The sequence below is a fragment of the Xenopus laevis genome, chromosome 1S, assembly GCF_017654675.1.
Source record: "Xenopus laevis strain J_2021 chromosome 1S, Xenopus_laevis_v10.1, whole genome shotgun sequence".
Classification (NCBI taxonomy): domain Eukaryota; kingdom Metazoa; phylum Chordata; class Amphibia; order Anura; family Pipidae; genus Xenopus; species Xenopus laevis.
In genome coordinates, this window is record NC_054372.1 from 46,911,272 (window position 1) to 46,931,737 (window position 20,466).

At 37.3% G+C, this 20,466-nt stretch overlaps 1 protein-coding gene across 3 annotated transcripts in view; it reads left to right on the forward strand.

The window, feature by feature from the left end:
- Positions 1 to 20,466, forward strand: part of slc10a7.S (solute carrier family 10 member 7 S homeolog) — a 110,965-nt gene that overhangs the window by 76,198 nt on the left and 14,301 nt on the right. For 2 of the 3 annotated variants that reach the window (NM_001087260.1, XM_018233873.2), the window contains 4 exon segments: positions 7,103 to 7,138; positions 10,274 to 10,357; positions 16,453 to 16,618; positions 19,430 to 19,481. In NM_001087260.1, coding sequence (NP_001080729.1) covers positions 7,103 to 7,138; positions 10,274 to 10,357; positions 16,453 to 16,618; positions 19,430 to 19,481 — 338 coding nt within the window. 3 annotated transcript variants of the gene reach the window in all.

Here is a 20,466-nt window from a genome sequence, read left to right on the forward strand (position 1 = left end):
GGCTGGATGTGAATGATTTTTGTGGTCCCATGTCTGCTCAGAGGCTCAATAGACATCACAGTACGATATTTTAGTTTAATCCAGTCTTGAGAAATAATTGGCCCACTACATGTAGTAAGTTGGACAGCACAGGGGGTCCTCGCTACAGCTTGTCTATTTTAGATTTCTGATATTGGATTTAGCATTGCATATAATAATTTACTGGCCACTGATTGAGAACAAATTTAGATTGATCTCCTGAGAAAGCTTAGCCTTGCTTTAATTTGATCAGCATCCATCAGTATCAACACTGGTGGAATTAAATATAAAAAATGAATTACATTTTGCTTATAGCCTTTATGGGTTATGAGACCTCATACCAAGTGCTCTTTTGGGGTCTGAGATATTCAGTCTCTAGAAGACCCGAAATTTCAAAAGTTGACCAATGAATGAACTGACCCATATCTATTATATAAAGACATTGATCAAGATTATCAACCCAACATTATGCATACTGAAAATTTTGAATAATTTAAGTGGAATATGAAATATTTATGCTCCCTTGCTCCTGTGATCTGTGGGCAGACATAAAGCTCTATAAAAAAAAAATTCTATATCGGGCTATAAGGGAGTGTGTTTTATACTTGGAGGGACAGTGAATACTACACTAGTAGTGACACTACAAGATGTAAAATGAAATCATTATTCATTTGGACTTTTAATGCAAAGAGTTTTATTTAAAGAATCATTAAAGTACATTACAGCAGATATATTTGGACTAATGTTCAATGTTCGGCTACTAGACTAATGCTGAATATGTATGCAAGGAGTCCATAGACATGGAATTGTCTATCACAATGAAATAGGTCTATTTTGGTCCATTTACTTACCAAAACATTTTCTTTATAGGTTGTGGCAATCTAAAAGAATTTTGTAGACACATGTATGGGGAAGGTTACTTTTTATGTATTTCTCTTGGTCTCAGAAGAGCAGAGTCATGCTTTCCTATATGTATTACAATTTATTCCGTTGTTGTCATTGTCAAGTGAATCAGACTTGCACTTGCAATAAATTGTAGAGTTTCAGTGCAAGTCTGTGTGTGATCAAGTACGGTCCTCTATGCAGAGTGGATATCCGTGGAAGTCATCGCATAGAGTGCCACAGTCCAGCACCGATGTCGGTGGGTTAGATTGACAGTACAGGTATGGGACTTGTTATCCAGAATGTTCAGGACCTGGGGTTTTCCAGATAAGGGATCTTTCCATAATTTGGATCTTCATATCTTATGTCTACTAGAAAATCATGTAAACATTAAATACACCCAATAGCATGGTTTAGCTTCCAATAAGGATTAATTATATCTTAGTTTATATCAAATACAAGGTACTGTTTTATTATTACAGAGAAAAAGGAAATCATTTTGAAAAATTTGATTATAATGGAGTCTATATGAGAGACGGGCTTTCCATAATTCAGAGCTTTCTGGATAACGGGTTCCGGGTAACGGACCCCATACCTGTACTGTTAAACTGACTTGGTGTTGTCTCTTAGCAGCCTATTTATTAACAAACCTCAATCAGGTACAGCACACATTGTCATCTGAACGCTGGCCATTATTGAGTAAATTCCATCTTAAAGGCAGTCTGTTATGATGTAGTTTTTATTTCTAAATTACACGATTACACTGCAAATAATTCACTCTACAATATAACATTTAATTCCTGAACCAGCAAGTGTATTTTTTTAGTTGTAATATTGATGTGTAGGCAGCCATCTCAGGTCATGTGCTTTCAGAAAGAGCTAGCACTTAAAGAGATACTAACAACAGAAAATAAACTTTTTTAATATCTATCATAACATTATATTTGAATGGTATTTATAATTTTGCCATAAAAGTATCTGCCTGATGCTCTTACATTACCTTTCTTACCCCCTTTTATCCCTATGAGGGGGCTGCCATATTTGTGCAGCAGGAGTCTGTTGGCATTAGAAACTCTAACAGACAAGTTGAGAATGGACAGTCAGGTTGGCAAAACAGTCAGGTTTAGGAACTTCAAGTAACAATTACTTACAAAAGCAGAACTATTTGCGAAAAACGATCAACATGACCTATAGGTAACTATTCATGTAGATTAATATTTTGAAATAAAATTTCTAGTAATGTCATTGAATGTGTCTCAGTGGGACCTGGATTTTACTATTGAGTGTTTTTATATCTACCAGGGAGCTGTTATCTTGTGTTAGGGAGTTGCTATCTGGTTACCTTCCCATTGTTCTTTTGTAAGGTTGCTGGGTGTTGTAGAGGGGGTGAAATCACTCCAACTTGCAGTACAGCAGTAAATAATGACTGAAGTTTATCAGAGCACAAGTCACATGACTGGGTACAGCTGGGAAACTGACAATATGTCTAGCCCCATGTCAGATTTCAAAATTGAATATAAAAAAATCTGTTTGCTCTTTTAAGAAATTTCAGTGCAGAATTATGCTGGAGCAGCACTATTAACTGATACGTAAAAAAAAAAAAAAAATCCCATGACAGTATCCCTTTAATTATCAAGCTCAAGCACATGATGTTCCATATTGTAGGGTTTAGAATAAACCAAAGAATGACAAAGATGACAAAGACGAATGACTATGATGATTATGAAGCTAGGAGCAGCTAAGGTAGCAGGAATGCTGTTGGAGTGGAGTTTGTTGGGAGGCCCTGCTCATTTTATGTCAGCTCATGAAAAGGATACCAGAGTAAAGTCAGACAGAGCAATTGAAATGACACTTTGTCGTAGTGTGCACCAAAGTAAACCCTATCCATCAGTCTGCCCTAGAAGAATTTTCTGAGCCTGAAGAATAATTCCCTTAATCAATAGGGAGCAAACATAAATCAATATTTTACATTAGAATGAAGTGTTTCATGACTGCACAAAAGTGCATTTACAGCAATTGATAGGGATCGATCGTCCTGGGTTTTGTAACCACTGCTTAAGCACAGACTTCTGTTTGTTTTTTTGTCCTTTACCTAACACCACTAAAATCATTAAAAAATATATTCCAGAAGTCTTTCACATCAGAGGTGTAAATGGATTTTCTGGAAGTTTGACAGCAGGCAAGAGAAGGCAGCCTCTTTGCACTAACACGGCTACTGTTGGACAGCGCAGCTTTGCAAATGACTTAAACTGTGACAATGACCTTGCGTCCACAAGGACAGATAATCATCTTCTACTGAACGTTCAAACAGGGACTGAGTCATTGATTAAGGCTCATATAGTTTCTATACAGTGGCATCCAACCAACTGTACATGTTTAGCCCATCTCACTTGCCAAGTTTCATTTAAAGATATATTTAAAATCAAATGATTTGAGAACAAATGTGATCTAAGCTTATCTACTTAATAGAAAGTGTGCAGTAGCGTCACTAGAGGGGGCGGGCCCTGGTGCGTGAGACGCAGCTGGGCCCCGCCCCCCTCCGTACGGCAGCATTTGTCAGTGGCGCGTGAGCTACCGGGGGGCCCTGAGGGGGTGCGGGCCTTGGTCCGCTCACACCCCCTGCTCCCCCGGTAGTTCCGCCACTGAAAGTGTTTAGAAATTCTGTTCTGACAGCAAGAGGGGTGTCAAAATAAAATTTACAAATACAAGTATTAGACCTGTTATCCTGAGTGCTCGGCACCTGAGATTTTCTGGATAGGGGTCTTTTGTGTAGTTAAACTGGGTGGGATTGTTTTGCCCCAAATAAGGATTAATTATATCATGGAATTACTGGGGAACTATCGAGAAAAGGAAAATGTAATATTAGCTTCAGCAAACGGACATGACACTTTGTAAATGCAATCAATTAAAAATTCTGTACCGTTTCTGAAATAATCAAGTTTATCGTCATTATTCCTCTCTCTGCATCTGTTTCTCTTCATTCTCTCTTTATGCAGCAGTTGGGTGTCAGAGGAATGATCCAATATATCTAATAGGGGGGCTCATTTTGCCAAGAAGATATATTAGAGCTCACTCTATTAAAATCACCAGACAACATGTCTCTCTACATGCAGAATTTGTGAAGAAGGCAGTCATTATTCCTCTCTCTGCATCTGTTTCTCTTCATTCTCTCTTTATGCAGCAGTTGGGTGTCAGAGGAATGATCCAATATATCTAATAGGGGGGCTCATTTTGCCAAGAAGATATATTAGAGCTCACTCTATTAAAATCACCAGACAACATGTCTCTCTACATGCAGAATTTGTGAAGAAGGCAGTAGTTATATTTTGTTTGTATTTGAATGAGCTCTAATACATCTGCTAGGAACAGGAGCCCCCGTATAAGATTCTGTATATAGGATCATTCATCTGACGCCCAACTGCTGCATGAAGACAGAATGAAGAGAAGCACATGCTGAGAGGGATAGTGAAGATAAACTTGATTATTTTAGAAACAATGCCGAATCCTTAATTGATTGTATTTAGAAAGTTTCTTATTTCAGTATGCTGAAGCTCATATTAAATTTTCATTTTCACAATAGCTTCCCTTTAAGTACAAGGTACTATTATTACAAAAAATTAAACAATTTAAAAAAAAAAAAAACAGTAATTATTTCATAAAAAAGGAGTCTATGAGAAGTGGCCTTCACATAAATTCTAAGCTTTGTGGATAATGGGTTTCTGGATAACTGATCCCAAACCTGTATTTAGGGATATACAATTTACAATTATTCCAATGGTTACATTTGTCAAGAGTTCACCCGTGTCTACTACATGTGCCATCTCACCTTTTAGCATTCACCAAATTTGCTTTCTTATGTCATCTCTCTGCCCCTCCTTACTGTATTCTCAGTACTTTTTAAATTGAACTTAATTATAATAGGTAATTAGTGGTAATAATTGTCATATAAAATACTATGCATTCTTGAACTGTTAAAGCAATAGATCCATTATAAAAAGCAAATGTAAACTCTCAAAACAGGCAAAAAGAATAATTACTTTTCAAGATATTCACTGTTTTTACACCGGTAATACAGTATAGTTTGAATAAACAGTGCCACCTGCTGTTCACTTTGTTTGATTGGCTGCAGTTGGCTGAAAATTAATATTGTGGGAAAATAAATGTCTTGTGTTGTTGCTTTGATTAGAGGATGAAATTAGTGAGCAGAAGAGCCATCTGATTTTTCAGCAACATTCTTTTCTCAGGAAATTGTTTAAACCTACTGTAGTCAGTTTTGGTTTGGTTCATTTGGCTTGTTCCTGAAGATAAAAATTTTTTTTTTAGCTTTTCCAAATTTTCTTTGTGCTTTCCTCATCGAGATGATGCTCTTTTTGCACATATAAATTGAAACAGCACATGAGTCAGCCCTACAACCGTGGTTTGCTACTGAATATATTAATCAGTTTCATGTTGACCATATTTGACTCCTACCGTCTATTGTATTTATCATACATGTTTAATAAGACTTTTTCAGATAGACTTCATTAACACACTGAGGCTGATTTACTAACATATGAGCTAAATTGCCTGCTGGGTCTCCAGTCGGACATCTTTGATCCAGAGGTCCATGTATTGTTTTTGTTCGTTTTGTGTGGAATTTTTCTAGCGAGTCTTGTTCGCACACTTGACAATTTATACTTACAAATTTTATGTACAGATATGCGTGTTCCAATCCTTGAAATGCATCATATCTATTCTCTTCATCTGAGACTATGTGCAGAGTGCACGGAGGGCACAACTTCTGTGTGTAGTCCTCCCGGGTCCAGAAGATCTAAGGGCAATAGGAATGTTCACTGTGAGCTATCAAATATTTATGGAACAATGTTGCTGCATTGCTTAGCCATGAACTGACTTGTCAGGACATTTTATTTATTTATTATATGAAGTATATGCCCTAAAAGAAGGCTACATATCTGCGTGTATGTGTGTGAATGTATTTCTGGGGGTGGTGGGTGTAAATTAAGCAATATTCCAGTCTGCCTGTTTTACTGGAAATCCTAGATCCTGTTAATGTACCTTTTCAGATTTCACAGGACAAAGTCTATACAAGACAAAACAGATGTAAATAGGGTGTGTATCGTGGCATGGCTGGGAAACTGCTTAGAAGAGTCATTTGAAGACATTTAGGATAAAAAATGAAAGCCGTTTAATAAAACGTAATTAATGGGCACATTTATCAAAAGCCGAATTTGGAGTTTTTTAAAACTCCCATGACCTTAAAAATTCGACAAATAGAAATGTATTAAAAAGATTGAATTTTCAAAACTCGGTTGAATAGGATCGACCCAAGATATTCTAATCGAATTCAATTTGAGTTTTAAAAAAATCGATTTCAGTTTTTACTCCAAAAAAAAACTTGAATGTCAGGAAGGCTGCAAACAACTCCAAATTGATCCCACGATGTCTTCCATTTACTAAAACAGCAATTCGGCGGGTTTTAGGTGGTGAATAGTCGAATTTGAGTTCTTTAAGGCCAGTGTATGATAAATGTCGCAAATGGAATTCAAATTTTTTTAAAACTCGAATCAAATGTTAACAATTCCCTAGTCAAATTTGACAGTTTTGACCAGTTTTGAAAATTCAAAATTCTAATTTTCACTTTAACCCTTGATAAATCTGCCCCATAGTGTAGTACTGAGGGGTTGAATTTAACTGCAAGCCAAGAGTATGGGTCACTTCTGAGATCTGTACAAGAAGAATAAAAGGTTTAGGGCACACTAGAAAGCCACATGTAGATCAGACAGTTAGTTAAAAAGTAAATAAATTATTTTTTAAACAAAGATGATTGATTGAATAAAGATTTTTCTACTTTTTAACTAATAACGTTTTGTCTGATCTGCATGTGGCTTTCTAGTGTGTCATAAACCTTTTATCCTTCTTGTACGGATTGTCCGCTCCCTTGAGCTGAGGGCCTGGGGCAGGAACACCTGGGCCACCAATCTACTTTGGTGAGTTTTCTACAACCAGTGGATTTTTTCATGCTTACACATTATATTTGGTATTGTCACTTCTCAGATCTCTCCGTTAAAAACATGTTCTCTTCTCCAGTTCAGGCAGTTTGTAAAAAAAATCAGCTTGGCGTGTGATATATATTGTATGACTTGTGCTACTGTATATTTCTCTACCTTCACAGTTTTTAATTGTTGTGATCTTTTCTTTCCAGGGCATTGTTGTAACACCACTGCTGCTGCTCCTCTTTGTAAGTATCTTGCTTTTTATGCACCCTAGTAATTAGTTAGGTGTATTATCAATAACTTCTACATTTTCTGCTTCTTTAACTGGCATACCGCCCCTTCCTATTTTGATTTGCACCCACTTGCATGCAGTTTACTAACCAGTGCAAACCTTGTACAGCAAGTATCTGAGGCAGAATTATGTACTTATAGCGAGTACAGTTATGCTGGAGTTTGAAAAGTAATGTTGGTTTGTGGGTTAAAAGATGCAAAGAATGATGATTTAATGAGGATTGGAGATCAACTGCTATAAATCACTACATAGTGTAAAGATAATGGGGGTCATTTTTAAACTTTGCGCAGAGTGAATATGTTTGCCCTGCGCATGGTTATATTTATAAAGCTGAATAAGAGGGTGCAAACAGAATTGCTAATTTTTTTTCACAATGCGAATGTCTATAGGAGTTTTTTAAATATGTCACAATTCGCAAATTGTGAATATTTATGCGCACACTCTGTGACTCAATTACGCCACAACTTTGGTGGCGGATAAAATATTCGCAAAACAGTTTCGCAAACTGTGTATTTAAGTCACTGTCAACGATATTTTCATGCACAACAACCTCGCACATTGGGTGCACTCGTGCAAACTCCCATCTCATTTGCGCGCCATTTGGGAAAATGTATTCACAATGCGAATTTGCAAAAACCAGAAAGAGGGGCAGAGCAGTGCAATATATTTGTGTTCAGGCAAAAACATGCGCAATACAACCATTTGCGGAAAATATGCGCTGCACAAACTTTATAAATGACCCCCAATGAGTTGAATGTGATCTGCAGAATACCAAAAGCAGGGAAAGGATCATATCACATAGAAATCCCCTGTGTAGCAGGTCTGTTGGGGCAAAAATGGTAGGTCAGGTCTCTAGCTGAGCATCTGTACATTCTATCTAATAGCCCTGTTTTCATGGCATTATTAAGTTGTATGGATTTGTCAGATCTGGGCATGGTTTTGTTAGTTAAGGGCATGTTCTGGGTAAAGTGGGGATTAGGCCCTTCAGCCACAGGGCAGGAGTGCTTTTCACTTGCTCCATGTATACATATATATTTGAAAATATAATCAAATTTGTGTTATTCCTTTACAGAAAGTGAAGAAAAGGGAATATTAGGCTGCTCCAAAAAATAGCAGCATCTGCAATCTTCTTTACAAACTCAAACATTCACTGTATAAACTGAAAAATGTTTTTTTCTTTCCTTTGAATCACTGAACTAATATTTAGTTGTATAATCAGTGTTTCTGAGAACTGCTGCACATCTGTGTTACATGGAGTCCACCAACTTCTGGCACCTGTTAGATTCCACATTACTTCTGCATTTCTTGGTTTTGCCTTTGAAACAGCATTTTTGCTGTCACCCCACAAGTTTTCTATTGGATTAAGCCCCCAGGGATTGAACTGGTCACTCCATAACATCAATCTTGTTGGTCTGGAACCAAGATGTTGCTTGTTTACTGGTGTGTTTGGGCTCGTTGTCTTGTTAAAACACCAATTTCAAGGGCATATCCTCTTCAGCATAAGGCAACATGACCTCTTCAAGTATTTTGATGTATTGAAACTGATCCATGATCCCTGGTATGTGATAAATAGTCCCAACACCATAGTATGAGAAACATCCCCTTGTGCCACCATGCTTCACTGTTTTCATAGTGTCCTGTGGTTTGAATTCAGTGTTTCGGGGTCATCTGACACACTGTCAGCGGCCCCTAGACCCAAAAAGAACAATCTTGCTTTCATCAGTCCACAAAATATTGAGCCATTTCTCTTTAGGCCAGTGAGTGTGTTCTTTGGCAAATCGAAACCTTCTCGGCACACGTCTTTTTTTCAACAATTGGACTTTGCGGGGCCTTACCGATAGCTTGGCTTCACATAGGCGTCTTTTAATTGTAACAGTACTCACTGGAACGACCCATTTTACTCAGATTTTCAGAGAGAAATGCATTATAACCAGCATGCACAACATTTTCCCTTCCTTAAATAAGGGCCGCAATTGACACCTGTTTTTTCACAAAATGAATGACCTCACTAATTGAACTCCACACTGCTATTATTTTGAACCAGCTATTGTTATTTTGAACACTGTTAATATTTGGAACAAGCCTCAATTTTCTCTTTATGGTGTTAATGGTATTTTAATTAGGGATGCACCGAATCCAGTTTTCGGTTCGGGATTCTGCCTTTTTCAGCAGGATTCGAATTCGGCCGAATCCTTGTGCCTGGCCAAACCGAATTTGAATCATAATTTGCATATATAAATTAGGGGTGGGTAGGGAAATCACATGACTTTTTGTCACAAAAGAAGATTTTTTTCCCACTTTTACCTTTCCGGCCCCTAATTTGCATATGCAAATTAGAATTTGGTTCGGTATTCGGCTGAATCCCCAATAGTGGATTCGGTGCATCCATACTTAATACTGCTCTTGTACTATACCTTTTCACATAACCCATTTTGTAGTAAAACATAGGATAATCCTGCAAAGTTATAAAAGTAATTTACATAAGTGTTCTGGTCACAGTTTATTTAAAGGAAAACTATACCCCCAAAATGAATACTTAAGCAACAGATAGTTTATATCAAATTGAATGACATATTAAAGAATCTTACCAAACTGGAATATATATTTACATAAATATTGACCTTTTACATCTCTTGCCTTGAACCACCATTTCGTGACTCTATCTGTGCTGCCTCAGAGATCACCTGACCAGAAATACTACAACACTAACTGTAACAGGAAGAAGTGAGGAAGCAAAAGGCAGAACTCTGTCTGTTAATTGGCTCATGTGACCTTACATGTGGTTTGTATGTGTGCACAGTGAATGTTACAATCTCAGAGGGCGGCCCTTATTTTTTAAAATGGCAATTTTCTATTTATGATTACCCAATGGCACATACTACTAAAAAGTATATTATTATGATAATGGTTCATTTACATGAAGCAGGGTTTTACACATGAGCTGTTTTACTCAGTATCTTTTAATAGAGACCTACATTGTTTGGGGGGTATAGTTTTCCTTTAATAAAATCAATAATATGTTCCCTTAAATATATATATATATATTTAAAGTTTTGATAATTACAAGCTAAATATATTCTTTTTACAGCTGGGATCTTCCTCTTCAGTACCTTTTACCTCCATATTCTCTCAGCTGTTTATGACTGTCGTTGTTCCACTTATCATTGGTCAGGTATGTGCTAATTTTGTACTTTTAAGAGTAGAATAACTTTCACAACTGTCACAAAGCTTTCAGTGTGCTGCGAAGCCCCACATTCTCACTTTTGGGTTGCTGTGGTTGTGCCATCCGCACCAGCGCTAAAAATAATCAGGGACTTGCAAATGTTTAAAGTGGTGATATTCTAAAAATAGGTTTAGCAGTGAACTGTTTCTGTACTCTCGACTGATGGGCAAGATGACTGATGCAAGTTGGGCAATGCCACATTCAATAGATAAACGGAATGTAGAAATGTATCTGTTGCAGTGGGGGAGGCTTCATTTCATTTAACCTGACCGTGTTTAGGCTTGGTGAAAAAAAGGAACCTCCGTTGCATTCAGGCTTTTGCCATTTGTTAAACTGGGCGCCTCTTTGATCAAGGTGATAGTTGAAATGGTAAAGACCATAGTCTTTAGATCTGAGCTTTTTAAACATTTTACCTTGTTGTTAGTACAGGTATGCCCCATTATCCAGAATCCTCTGAATTAAGGGAATGCTATAACCCATAGACTCCATTATAAATCAACTAAAAATTTTAAAATGTATTAACCTTTTTCTCTATCTATAATAATGAAACAGTACCTTATACTTGATCCCAACTAAGATACTATTCATCTTTATTGGAGACAAAACAATCCTTTTGGGTTTAATTAATTTAAATTATTAGACTTGAGGTACGGAGACCAGAATCATGAAAATATGCCTTATCTGAAAAACCCCAGGTCCCAAGCATTCTGGATAACATGCCCTATACCTTTAATATGTTGGGCCAAAGTGGGTTTGTGTGTCTTCAACTACCTGGCCCTCTGTCGTCAAGAACTTGTATATTCCTTCCCTTGATGGAAAATTAATTCAAACACAGGTGGAATTCCAACCTATGCTTCCTGTTAGTTATTCTGCTTGGTGTCAGGAGAGGTGCAGATTCTTAGATGTTATCATATTCCTGGCCCTGGCCTATATCTGAACATTCTACATATTCCTTTTTTGAGATGGCTTAATCTGGTTTTGATAGCAGTGCATTATTAATATATCCCATGCTTTTCACATGCTTCCCTGTTGTTCTATATGAGCTTTTTACTTACAGTAATAGCATCCAGCAGTTTTTCATTTTGTTAAGATTTTTATCCCTCTGGAGGTAGAGCTGCTGGGGCCATCAGGAAAACAACAGGATTCTCTGGGATACAATTGTGGGTGACCGTTCAGATTCAAAACACATCCAAGTTATCCTCTGGAGGTGTCTAATGAGTGGCCTCTTGCTCAAAGCTCTGCAGATGTCACTGGCAATGTTAGTCCAACATCATCTATATTTAATTAGCGTTCAGATCATCAATATTAAATAGTAATCCAGGCGACATATTTGTGAACATAGGCCGAAAAAAGCAAGTTGAATCGCTTCTTGCCCATTAATTGGAATGCTGTATAATTACCCATGAAAAACACCATTGCAGACATGTTCACTGTTAATAGAGCAGTCATTAGGAAAAAGAGGGGTTTGAAAGAGAAATGAACACAACTTAAAGTAATAATGTAATATAAAAATGTGTTTTAGTAGTGTTTTTTTCTATGTGCATTGTAAAACGTATTGTACTTATTCTCTTTATAAAAAGTATTTTTCTTTTAAAGGAATAACCTGTATGTTCATATATATTTATGTTTTAGTACACTATCAGTCTACATATATATTTATATAGATAGATAGATATACATAGATACAATCGTTTTTTAATTAAAGCATTACTTCAGGTTCATTATAATAAAAATCATAACATAAATATCCCAACTATCATAACTATCCCAAGTCCACAAAATGTGATGGCCTTCCAGGATTGCCACCTGTCCGGTTTTGATCCGGACAGCCCGCTACTTTGAAGAGCTGCCTGAGTCAAAACTTCCTGCCCGGTTTTCCAAATAAGGAAAACCAGGCCGGATTCCCTTAAAGAGATACTGAAACCAGAAATTAAACTCTTTTTTACATCTATCATAATATTGCCTTTGAAAGCTACTTATAACTTTTCCATAAAGTATTTGCACAATGCTTTTACATTACCTGTCTAATGCCCCATATTCCTGTATGAGGGAGCTGCCATATTTATGCAGCAGGAGTCAGTTAGCATTAGAATCTCTAGCTGACAGACTGAAATGGGACAGTCAGGTTGGAAACAGTCAGGTTTAGGAACATCAACTAATAATTACTTACAAAAACAAACCTCTCTGCAAAAAACGTGAACTATAGGTAACTGTTAATGTACATTCATATTTTAAAAAGCAGTTTTTTAGTGTCAGTATATCTTTAATTGACACAGCAATCGGCCAATCTGCGATCGCCGCATCAAAGCCCCATGATGTCATAGACACACCCATCTGATGTCACGGCCCCACCCCCTGCCTGGTCTCCAACTTTGCAAAAGGTGACAACCCTATGGCCTTCCCATAATTTGGAACTTTCTGGACAATGGGTTTCCAGATAATGGGTCCCATACTCATACAGACATACACTTAACCACATAATATCTCAGTAAAAGTGACAGAAGGGCTTTGAGACTATATAGAGAAATTAGTGTTGACTTTCAAAATTACATACATTTTTATAACTTTGGACAGTCTTGACAGACTGTAGACTGGGTTTATTTCATGAATTCTTTGCTATTATGGATGTCGGCATAGCATCATGCTACATTCTTGCAGATTATGTTCCCTTTTTAGTTGTGAGTGACATATGCAATCCAGAAAAATGATAAAAGATGTAAATATACAGATTACATAAGACCCAGAAAGGTCAATGATGCTACAGCTTCTTTTGGTTATGGATTGTACAGTCTGCAGCACTTTGTTTGTGCAAACACAATTAAACCAAATTACCAGTCAATTGAAATGCCCTCTGTTGAATGGGCTGCTTCTTATCTCAAAGCCTATCAAAGACTTCATCTTAGGGAAGGGAAGGTTTTGTTTATACAGAGACTTCTTGGTGGACCAGTGATTTGTTTAATGATGCTTGCATGAACAGGTATGCAATTACTTTTAATCTTAGTTCTTTGCCCTGTTTAGTGCAAGAAATAACAAAAACAGTAGATATTTTCAAATTAACGCAGTAGCAATAAAGAAATGCATATTTTTTTTCCCCATACCTGTACTTCATTACTGTTTTATATTGGTGCACATGTCCTTGTGTCTGTGTTAAGCAAACTAACATCTTCCCCCTCTCAAGCAATCTACCTGTGTTTTTACAGTTTTAATGTTCCCCAAGCAGCTACTTGCTGTGTTTACTGAGGACACCTGTCGATTTCTCCATTGCACTTTAATCTCCTCTTAGTTCCTTGCAGCAAAATAACTAAGTAACTTGAAGTGCAAGGGTTAATACACATGGTGCCAAGGATAGACACTGATGTCTGTTAGTTCCTTTACGCTTTTATGCCATCTTCCTCTCCTGCACATAAGTGCTTGTGACAGACCTTTATTTTATGTTTTATATTAAAAAGCAATTTATGATTAAATGTTAATGACATAGAATTTTCACAGTGTGCCTGTATATCCTACCAGTTTGAACATTTTTCAAAGAAGCACACCAAAACCCACTGTTTTCAATGAATAAATAATAAAAAGCACGTCTGCACATTATCATTCATGCATTCTGTATCTGCTCGGCCACTTATTAACTCTTGTGGCACAGAAGAATGTAAGTGACATGCTGTGTGTTGCGCACAAAAGTTTGTGTAGAAGTGTCATCTGCTGCGTTTAGGGACGGCAAGAACTACCTTGTGTTTCCAACATAGGAATTGATGGTGATAGTTTCAATGGTACTTGCTCCAGTGTGTCGTATTGCCAGACTTCAGCTGTATATTGAAGTATTTTGCTTTCAGATTATATTATGGTGGAAATGGTTCTATGAAAAGAATACACAGTATCTGCTATTTACATCTGTGATGAAAATGATCAAAGATGCAGAACTGAACTAAGGGCCCTTTAGTGGCCCTAAGCATTACTAAGAAACTAAAAGCATTCCCAATATGTATTTAGCTTAATATGCGATACTACAAAAAACACCTTGTATGAAAGGGCCCAAAATCAGTGCTCATTGAGTTCTCTTTTGCAGAGATTAGTGAGTATAATTTGTAAAAAACTATAAAAGTGGTATACTGGGAAAAGTGTAAAATCACAATGTAAAATATATCACACACACACCCCTATACCTGTGTATATATCCTTATCTATTTACATTAAAAAGTAAAGGTTGACATATTCATATTGAGGTGTACACAACATCAGAACTGGTAAACCATTCATTTCAAAGGAACACATTCAGGTGCCAACAAAAAAAAAGAAACTCTGGGATACAAAAGTTATATTAAAAAAAGTTGAATTGTTAACTGCCACTGCTTTTAAGGGCAGAGACACATGAAGATTCGGGGAGATTTAGTTGCCCGGCAACAAATCGCCTCTTCTTCGGGCAACTAATCTCCCCGAACTGCCTTCCCGCCAGCTAAAATTGCTGGTGGGATGGCACTTGGAGCGATTCGTTGCCTCATGAGGAAACTTCGGGCGACTTCAGAAAACAAATCGTTCCGAGAGCCATCCCGTCTGCGATTTAGATTCGAGCCAGCAAGAAGGCTTTTCGGGGAGATAAATCTCCCCGAATCTCCGCGTGTGTCTCTGCCCTAACTCTGGACTTGCTATGGAGGCAAATGAGTGTGGATATTAACTGGGGTGTTCACTGATCAAGTATTATTTAAATCAGAGTTATCTAAAGTGTTTGCTCTGAATAGATATGGTTCAGTAACCCAACACAATAGCAGAGAACTGCAAACAACAAAACTGGTATCAGTGGGGGGGGGGCATGGGTTTAAAACCTTACAGTCCAGAAGGTCTAGCAAAGAGATTAAAATCAAGAAAAGTAGCAATTTTCTCTAAAAACATATGACATTTCTTGTCGGTTTAGCTGCTAGTAATGTTATTATGGTTCTTTTTTGAGCTAAAAAACAGCCTTGAGAATTCCTATTTGGAAAAGCAAAACTTCTAACATTTTTTCTTATCAAAAAATTCAAAACTCATCCGAAAAACCATAAACACGAAATTCAGCGTCACCCACTTTAATAAGGTTAATTTTTTGATTGTAAAGTAAATTATTTAAAGATTGTAAAAAAATATGGGTAATTTAATGTTTTAATGCGCAATAACAATAGTTATTTTTATACTGAATCTGAAAACATAAAATGTGACCTCCCTTTCATGTGAGGTGGTGACATTTTCTTCCTGCTTTTATCTGCAATGTATTTTTGATTATATTTAATTGTATTATTGATTTGCAAGACACATGTAAAAACTGATCCATTTGCACTTTGTCAGTCTCTTCTCCCTGAAGAGGAAGGAGAGATAAAAGAGAGAGCTGCAATACCCCCTTAATTACTCTTGTGTGATTTAGTTCTTTTGCATCCATTAATTTAATTAAAATAAAAGAATTCAAATGGCATTTGTCTTAAGATTTATGAAAACTCTAGATATTCAGACTTTGAATTATTTAAACTCCCCCAACACATACACTTTTGCTTTTCAAGCATAAGTTATAATTTAATTAAAAACTTCTGGTGCATCCCTGGCTTTTTAAATATTTAAGCGTTCCATGGATCACATTCGATTATCTGCCGTGATGAAATTCCTGAAGATGTCACAATTTTAAGGTTCCTAAAGTTGCACTCGGAATTGTCTGTTGATGCAAGAGGGATTGTGATAATTACACACATCCATTAGGATCAGCAGAGGAGATAAACATCAGGGAGGCTTAATGGGCTTGTCTCTGTGACAGCTAGCAAAGAACATTTGACATAATTAAGGACAGATTTGAATGCAGTTGAAAATATATTCTCATTATGTGCCCAGTGGAAGTTGCACTAAAACTGTTAAATTCCCCAGAAGAAGTCTGTAGTGGCTGGGAAGCTTTTGAAATCCACTGTGGCAGTCATTCTACTTACGCTCTTCTATTTATGTCTTTCTGCTGTCACATTTACTTTGTGATGCCTAAATTGGCTGTGTGTATATACAGGAGAAAAAGGGCAACCTGTTGGATTTCTCTCTTTCAGATTGTACGACGCTACATCAAGGACTGGCTGGAAAGGAAGAAGCCACCATTTGGGGCCATCAGCAGCTGTGTCCTTCTAATGATTATCTACACAACATTCTGTGACACATTCTCCAACCCAAACATTGACCTAGACACTTTCAGTTTGGTTGTTATTGTATTTATCAGTAAGTACAGTGCTAATTAGACATTCATTCAAAAAATGTTTTACTTTAAAATCCAAATTTTTTGTGAAAAAAAACCACAAATTTTTCGAGATTTATTAAACCCTCCAGGATGGAAAAAGTCTGAATCCGAAAATCTGGCATCTCAGACCTTCCTAGGTTATATAAAAGTCAATGGGAGAGGTCCCTATCCTATTTGGAAGTTGCTGTGGTCTGCTCTGGAATTAGCCCGAAAATCCGACTTTTTCGGGCAAAACTCAAAAAAATTCGGGCTATTTGTAAAAAGCTAGAAAAAATCAAGCGATTCTGGGGAAAACTTTGTTGAAATAGAAAAATTCCGGATTTTGATAAATAAGGCCCTTGATATGACTTTTTTTTTACTCATTTTTTATTATGTATTATGAAATATCTTAAGTTAAAACTAAATACACGGTGCTTTGCAAAAGTGTTGAGAGCCTTGACCATGAAGCAGAAGCAACATAAGACTGCCAGGTGGTGCTCTCTGCACAAGCATGTAGGAGACTTGTGAGACATGACACACAGAAGCAACACTTTGAAAAGACTACAATGTTCTGTAACTGAGACTGAAGCAAAGTTGCACCCGTCAACTATATTAGGAGCTCTGCATAACACTAGCGGGTATAGGAGGGTGGCACAAATAAGTCATTACTCAAACAGAAGCACCTGAAATCACACCTGGAGGTTTCCAGAATGCCTGCTCCACAGGGAAAAGACGCTGAGGCAGTTTGGGGAGATAGTCGCCCAAAAGACGTGGCGATAAGTCGTCAGGCGACAAAATCTCCCCGAATCTCCTTACCCTAAGGCTGTTTTTATCAGAAGGCACCAAACAGGATATGCAAACATCCAGGGAAGTACTAGTAAACCACTACATCTTGGAAGAAAATTCATTATTCAGAAGGAGAATGATCCTAAACAAAAGGCCAAAGTAACACTGGAGTACTGCAAGAACAAAAGATGGCACTCGGAGAGATTCGTTTTCCGAAGTTGCCTCACGAGGAAACTTTGGAAAACGAATCGCTCCGAGTGCCATCCCGCTGATGATTTACATTTTAGCCGGCAGGGAGCCAGTTCAGGGAGATTAGTTGCCCCGGAGAAGAGGAGATTTGTCGCCAGGCAACTAATCTCCCCGAATTTGCCTGTGTGCCCTAAAACACAGTGTCAGCATTACTATTTTCATATGCCTTTGAGATACTGAGGCTGATTTACAGAGGTAGTCACTAACAGTGCAGTGAGCAATATCTAGCTTGTAGTAGTCTGCTAATTGTTGCTTTTGTTGGTAACTTCCCTTGTGCAATTTAGCACTTACGTTAGTAAACTGGTGAAAAATACATAATTATGGGGGACAATTAATAAGGTTGTTACCAGGAATAATGTGCGTTAGGCAAACACATTTTCCTTGGGCAAACAATTTTCACATTCCAGATATTTAATATACATTTTGCAAACCTATGAAAGTATCTAGCAACTCATCCACAAGCAGAAAAAATTATTTATCTTGTGCACCAGCGTACAGTTAATGTAATAAAACTCTCACTGAGAGTTTATTTTGCAACATAAAAATCACATCTCCTGCAAGTAGGTCTTAAAACGTTGCTGTGTGCAAAATGTTTTTTGTTTTTTATTTTAGCAAAATGTTCTCCCATTTACAACTTTTATTAATTTCTCCATTAGTATCTGTCCCTATCGGACAACAAAATGATTTAACCATTAATAACTACATTCAGAGTAGTTCTGAAAAAAAAAGGAAAATAATTCAACAATAAACTATTCTGCATGAAATTATAGAACAACCAAAGAAAAGTGGCCCTTTTTTTTTCAGTGTACGTGCAACTACACGTCTCAGATTTATTCTGCACTAGGTGGTAAAACACAGCCAGGTAGTAACTCCTCATATTGTCTCTGTAGCAATGGCATAGTAAAAGTTCACATAAGAATGTAGTTCAGAGTTCACACACTTGTATACCAAACAGTAATTTGTGTCTGCAAATGCCCATATATAGTCTCAATGAGGGTTATCGTAAAGAAAGAAACCAATTATTGTGCAGTAAATGAATACACGCAGGCTTTATATCCTTGCTTGTAACTACTCACAAGAGATCCATGAACTTCAGGCACATAGTTGCAATCCAGTCTGATCCTCTCCTCTGTCTCTCCCTGCTACACTCCTCTGTGCAGGCACTCTGCTTTCCTGGTCAGCTTGCCACACTTTCCCACTACTTGCTGGGACAAACCTTCCGGAGGTGCACACTCCCAATGTGGAAGTGTATATATATAGTTAGCAGCATACATCCACAAAAAGGGCCACGTTTCTTTTTTTCTATTTTGGTTTCATTTATTGTGTAGGCTTGCTTTTTATAGGGTTATATAGTTGTATTTTACTTTGTACCATTTATAGAACAACATTTTAAAATTTTTTAACCATTCTATGGCTTTTCCCATATTTGCTTGTTTTTCTTTAAAGGGAATGTATTGCTTTCCTCCAACATGTAGGGATTTTAATAGACACCCTCAATACAAGCTACTTTGCTATTAAGGTGCATTATTTTTTGTATAGCCATTCTGCCACAACTGACAGCTCCAATCTTCCCACCCATGTTCTCTTGAAGGTAGAGGAGAGCTGGAAGTATTCCACTTAGTGAGAAGGCTTTACATTCCCATTAAAAACATTTTCTCCTTTAAAGCTCAGTTTTATATTTATATCTATGAACAGCTTTTTATTGTATATTTTCACGCAAATTGTTGCTGCTTTTGGAACTGGCTGTTAATTATATATGTTTTTTTTTATCTTTCCAGTATTTTTTATCCAGTTGGCATTCATGCTTTTAACATTCCTCTTTTCTACAAGGTATGCTTACTGTTATGTTTTGCTTACAAATGCTGGTGTGGTTGTGCAAAAATTGGGGAGAGACATGACAGGCTCCAGAAGCAACCTCCAATCCTCCCAATGCTCTTGATTACAGCAGGGAGGGGGGAGAGGGAGAGCGGAGCAAACTGAGCATGCTCAAACCCTAGCACTGGAGGTTTAAGCTGCAAACAGGAAGTCTGATACAGAAGCCCATTTGTACACAATCGAAGGAAAGAAATGCTGTGTTTCTTTTGACTGAGGACTCAGGGCCGCATTACTTTTAGGGTTTACTGATGTATTTATATTCTGATAAAGCTTACTTAATTTTAGACTTTCCTTCTTCTTTAAGGCTAGTGCCAGACTGGACTATTTATTTCTCAGATTAGGTGCAGACACATGGACAGATTTTATACTGAAGTACCTCAGTTTGGAGCTAAAATAAACTCTCTGTTTGCACCAGGACTGGTGCAGTGGTTCTGGGTGTAGATATAACCGAGAGAAGATTCTAGTGTAGGCCTGTGCTTATTGTGCCCCGTATGTCACTAGCCCCAAAGATAAATTTGACATTTCCCTTGGATCCATCATCCAAGGAAACTCATTATCCAGATAGTTTTAAAAGACTAGTAAAATCTACAATGAAACTTCAATTTTACATCCCCTGATTTTACATTAAACTTGGGGTTCTACTTTATTTTGATGGCAAAGAAAATCCTATTGCTATTTGTTTAAGTTCTGTGTGAAAACCACAGGCCCCAAACATTCTAGGTAATATATCCCACACATCCCTTCCTCTCCATTGCATTCTCTTCTTTCCCCAGGAATATTATGGTGCAGTAACAGGGGCAGGGACACAAGATTGCCTTGTCATAAAAGCCTTGGCTTATTTGTTCTAGTGTATAGTACGGTCATTTGCAAATAGATAATTAGTAATATACTCCACTTGTCTTCCTGCTACACTAGTGATGTCAGTTATCGCCATTGTGGC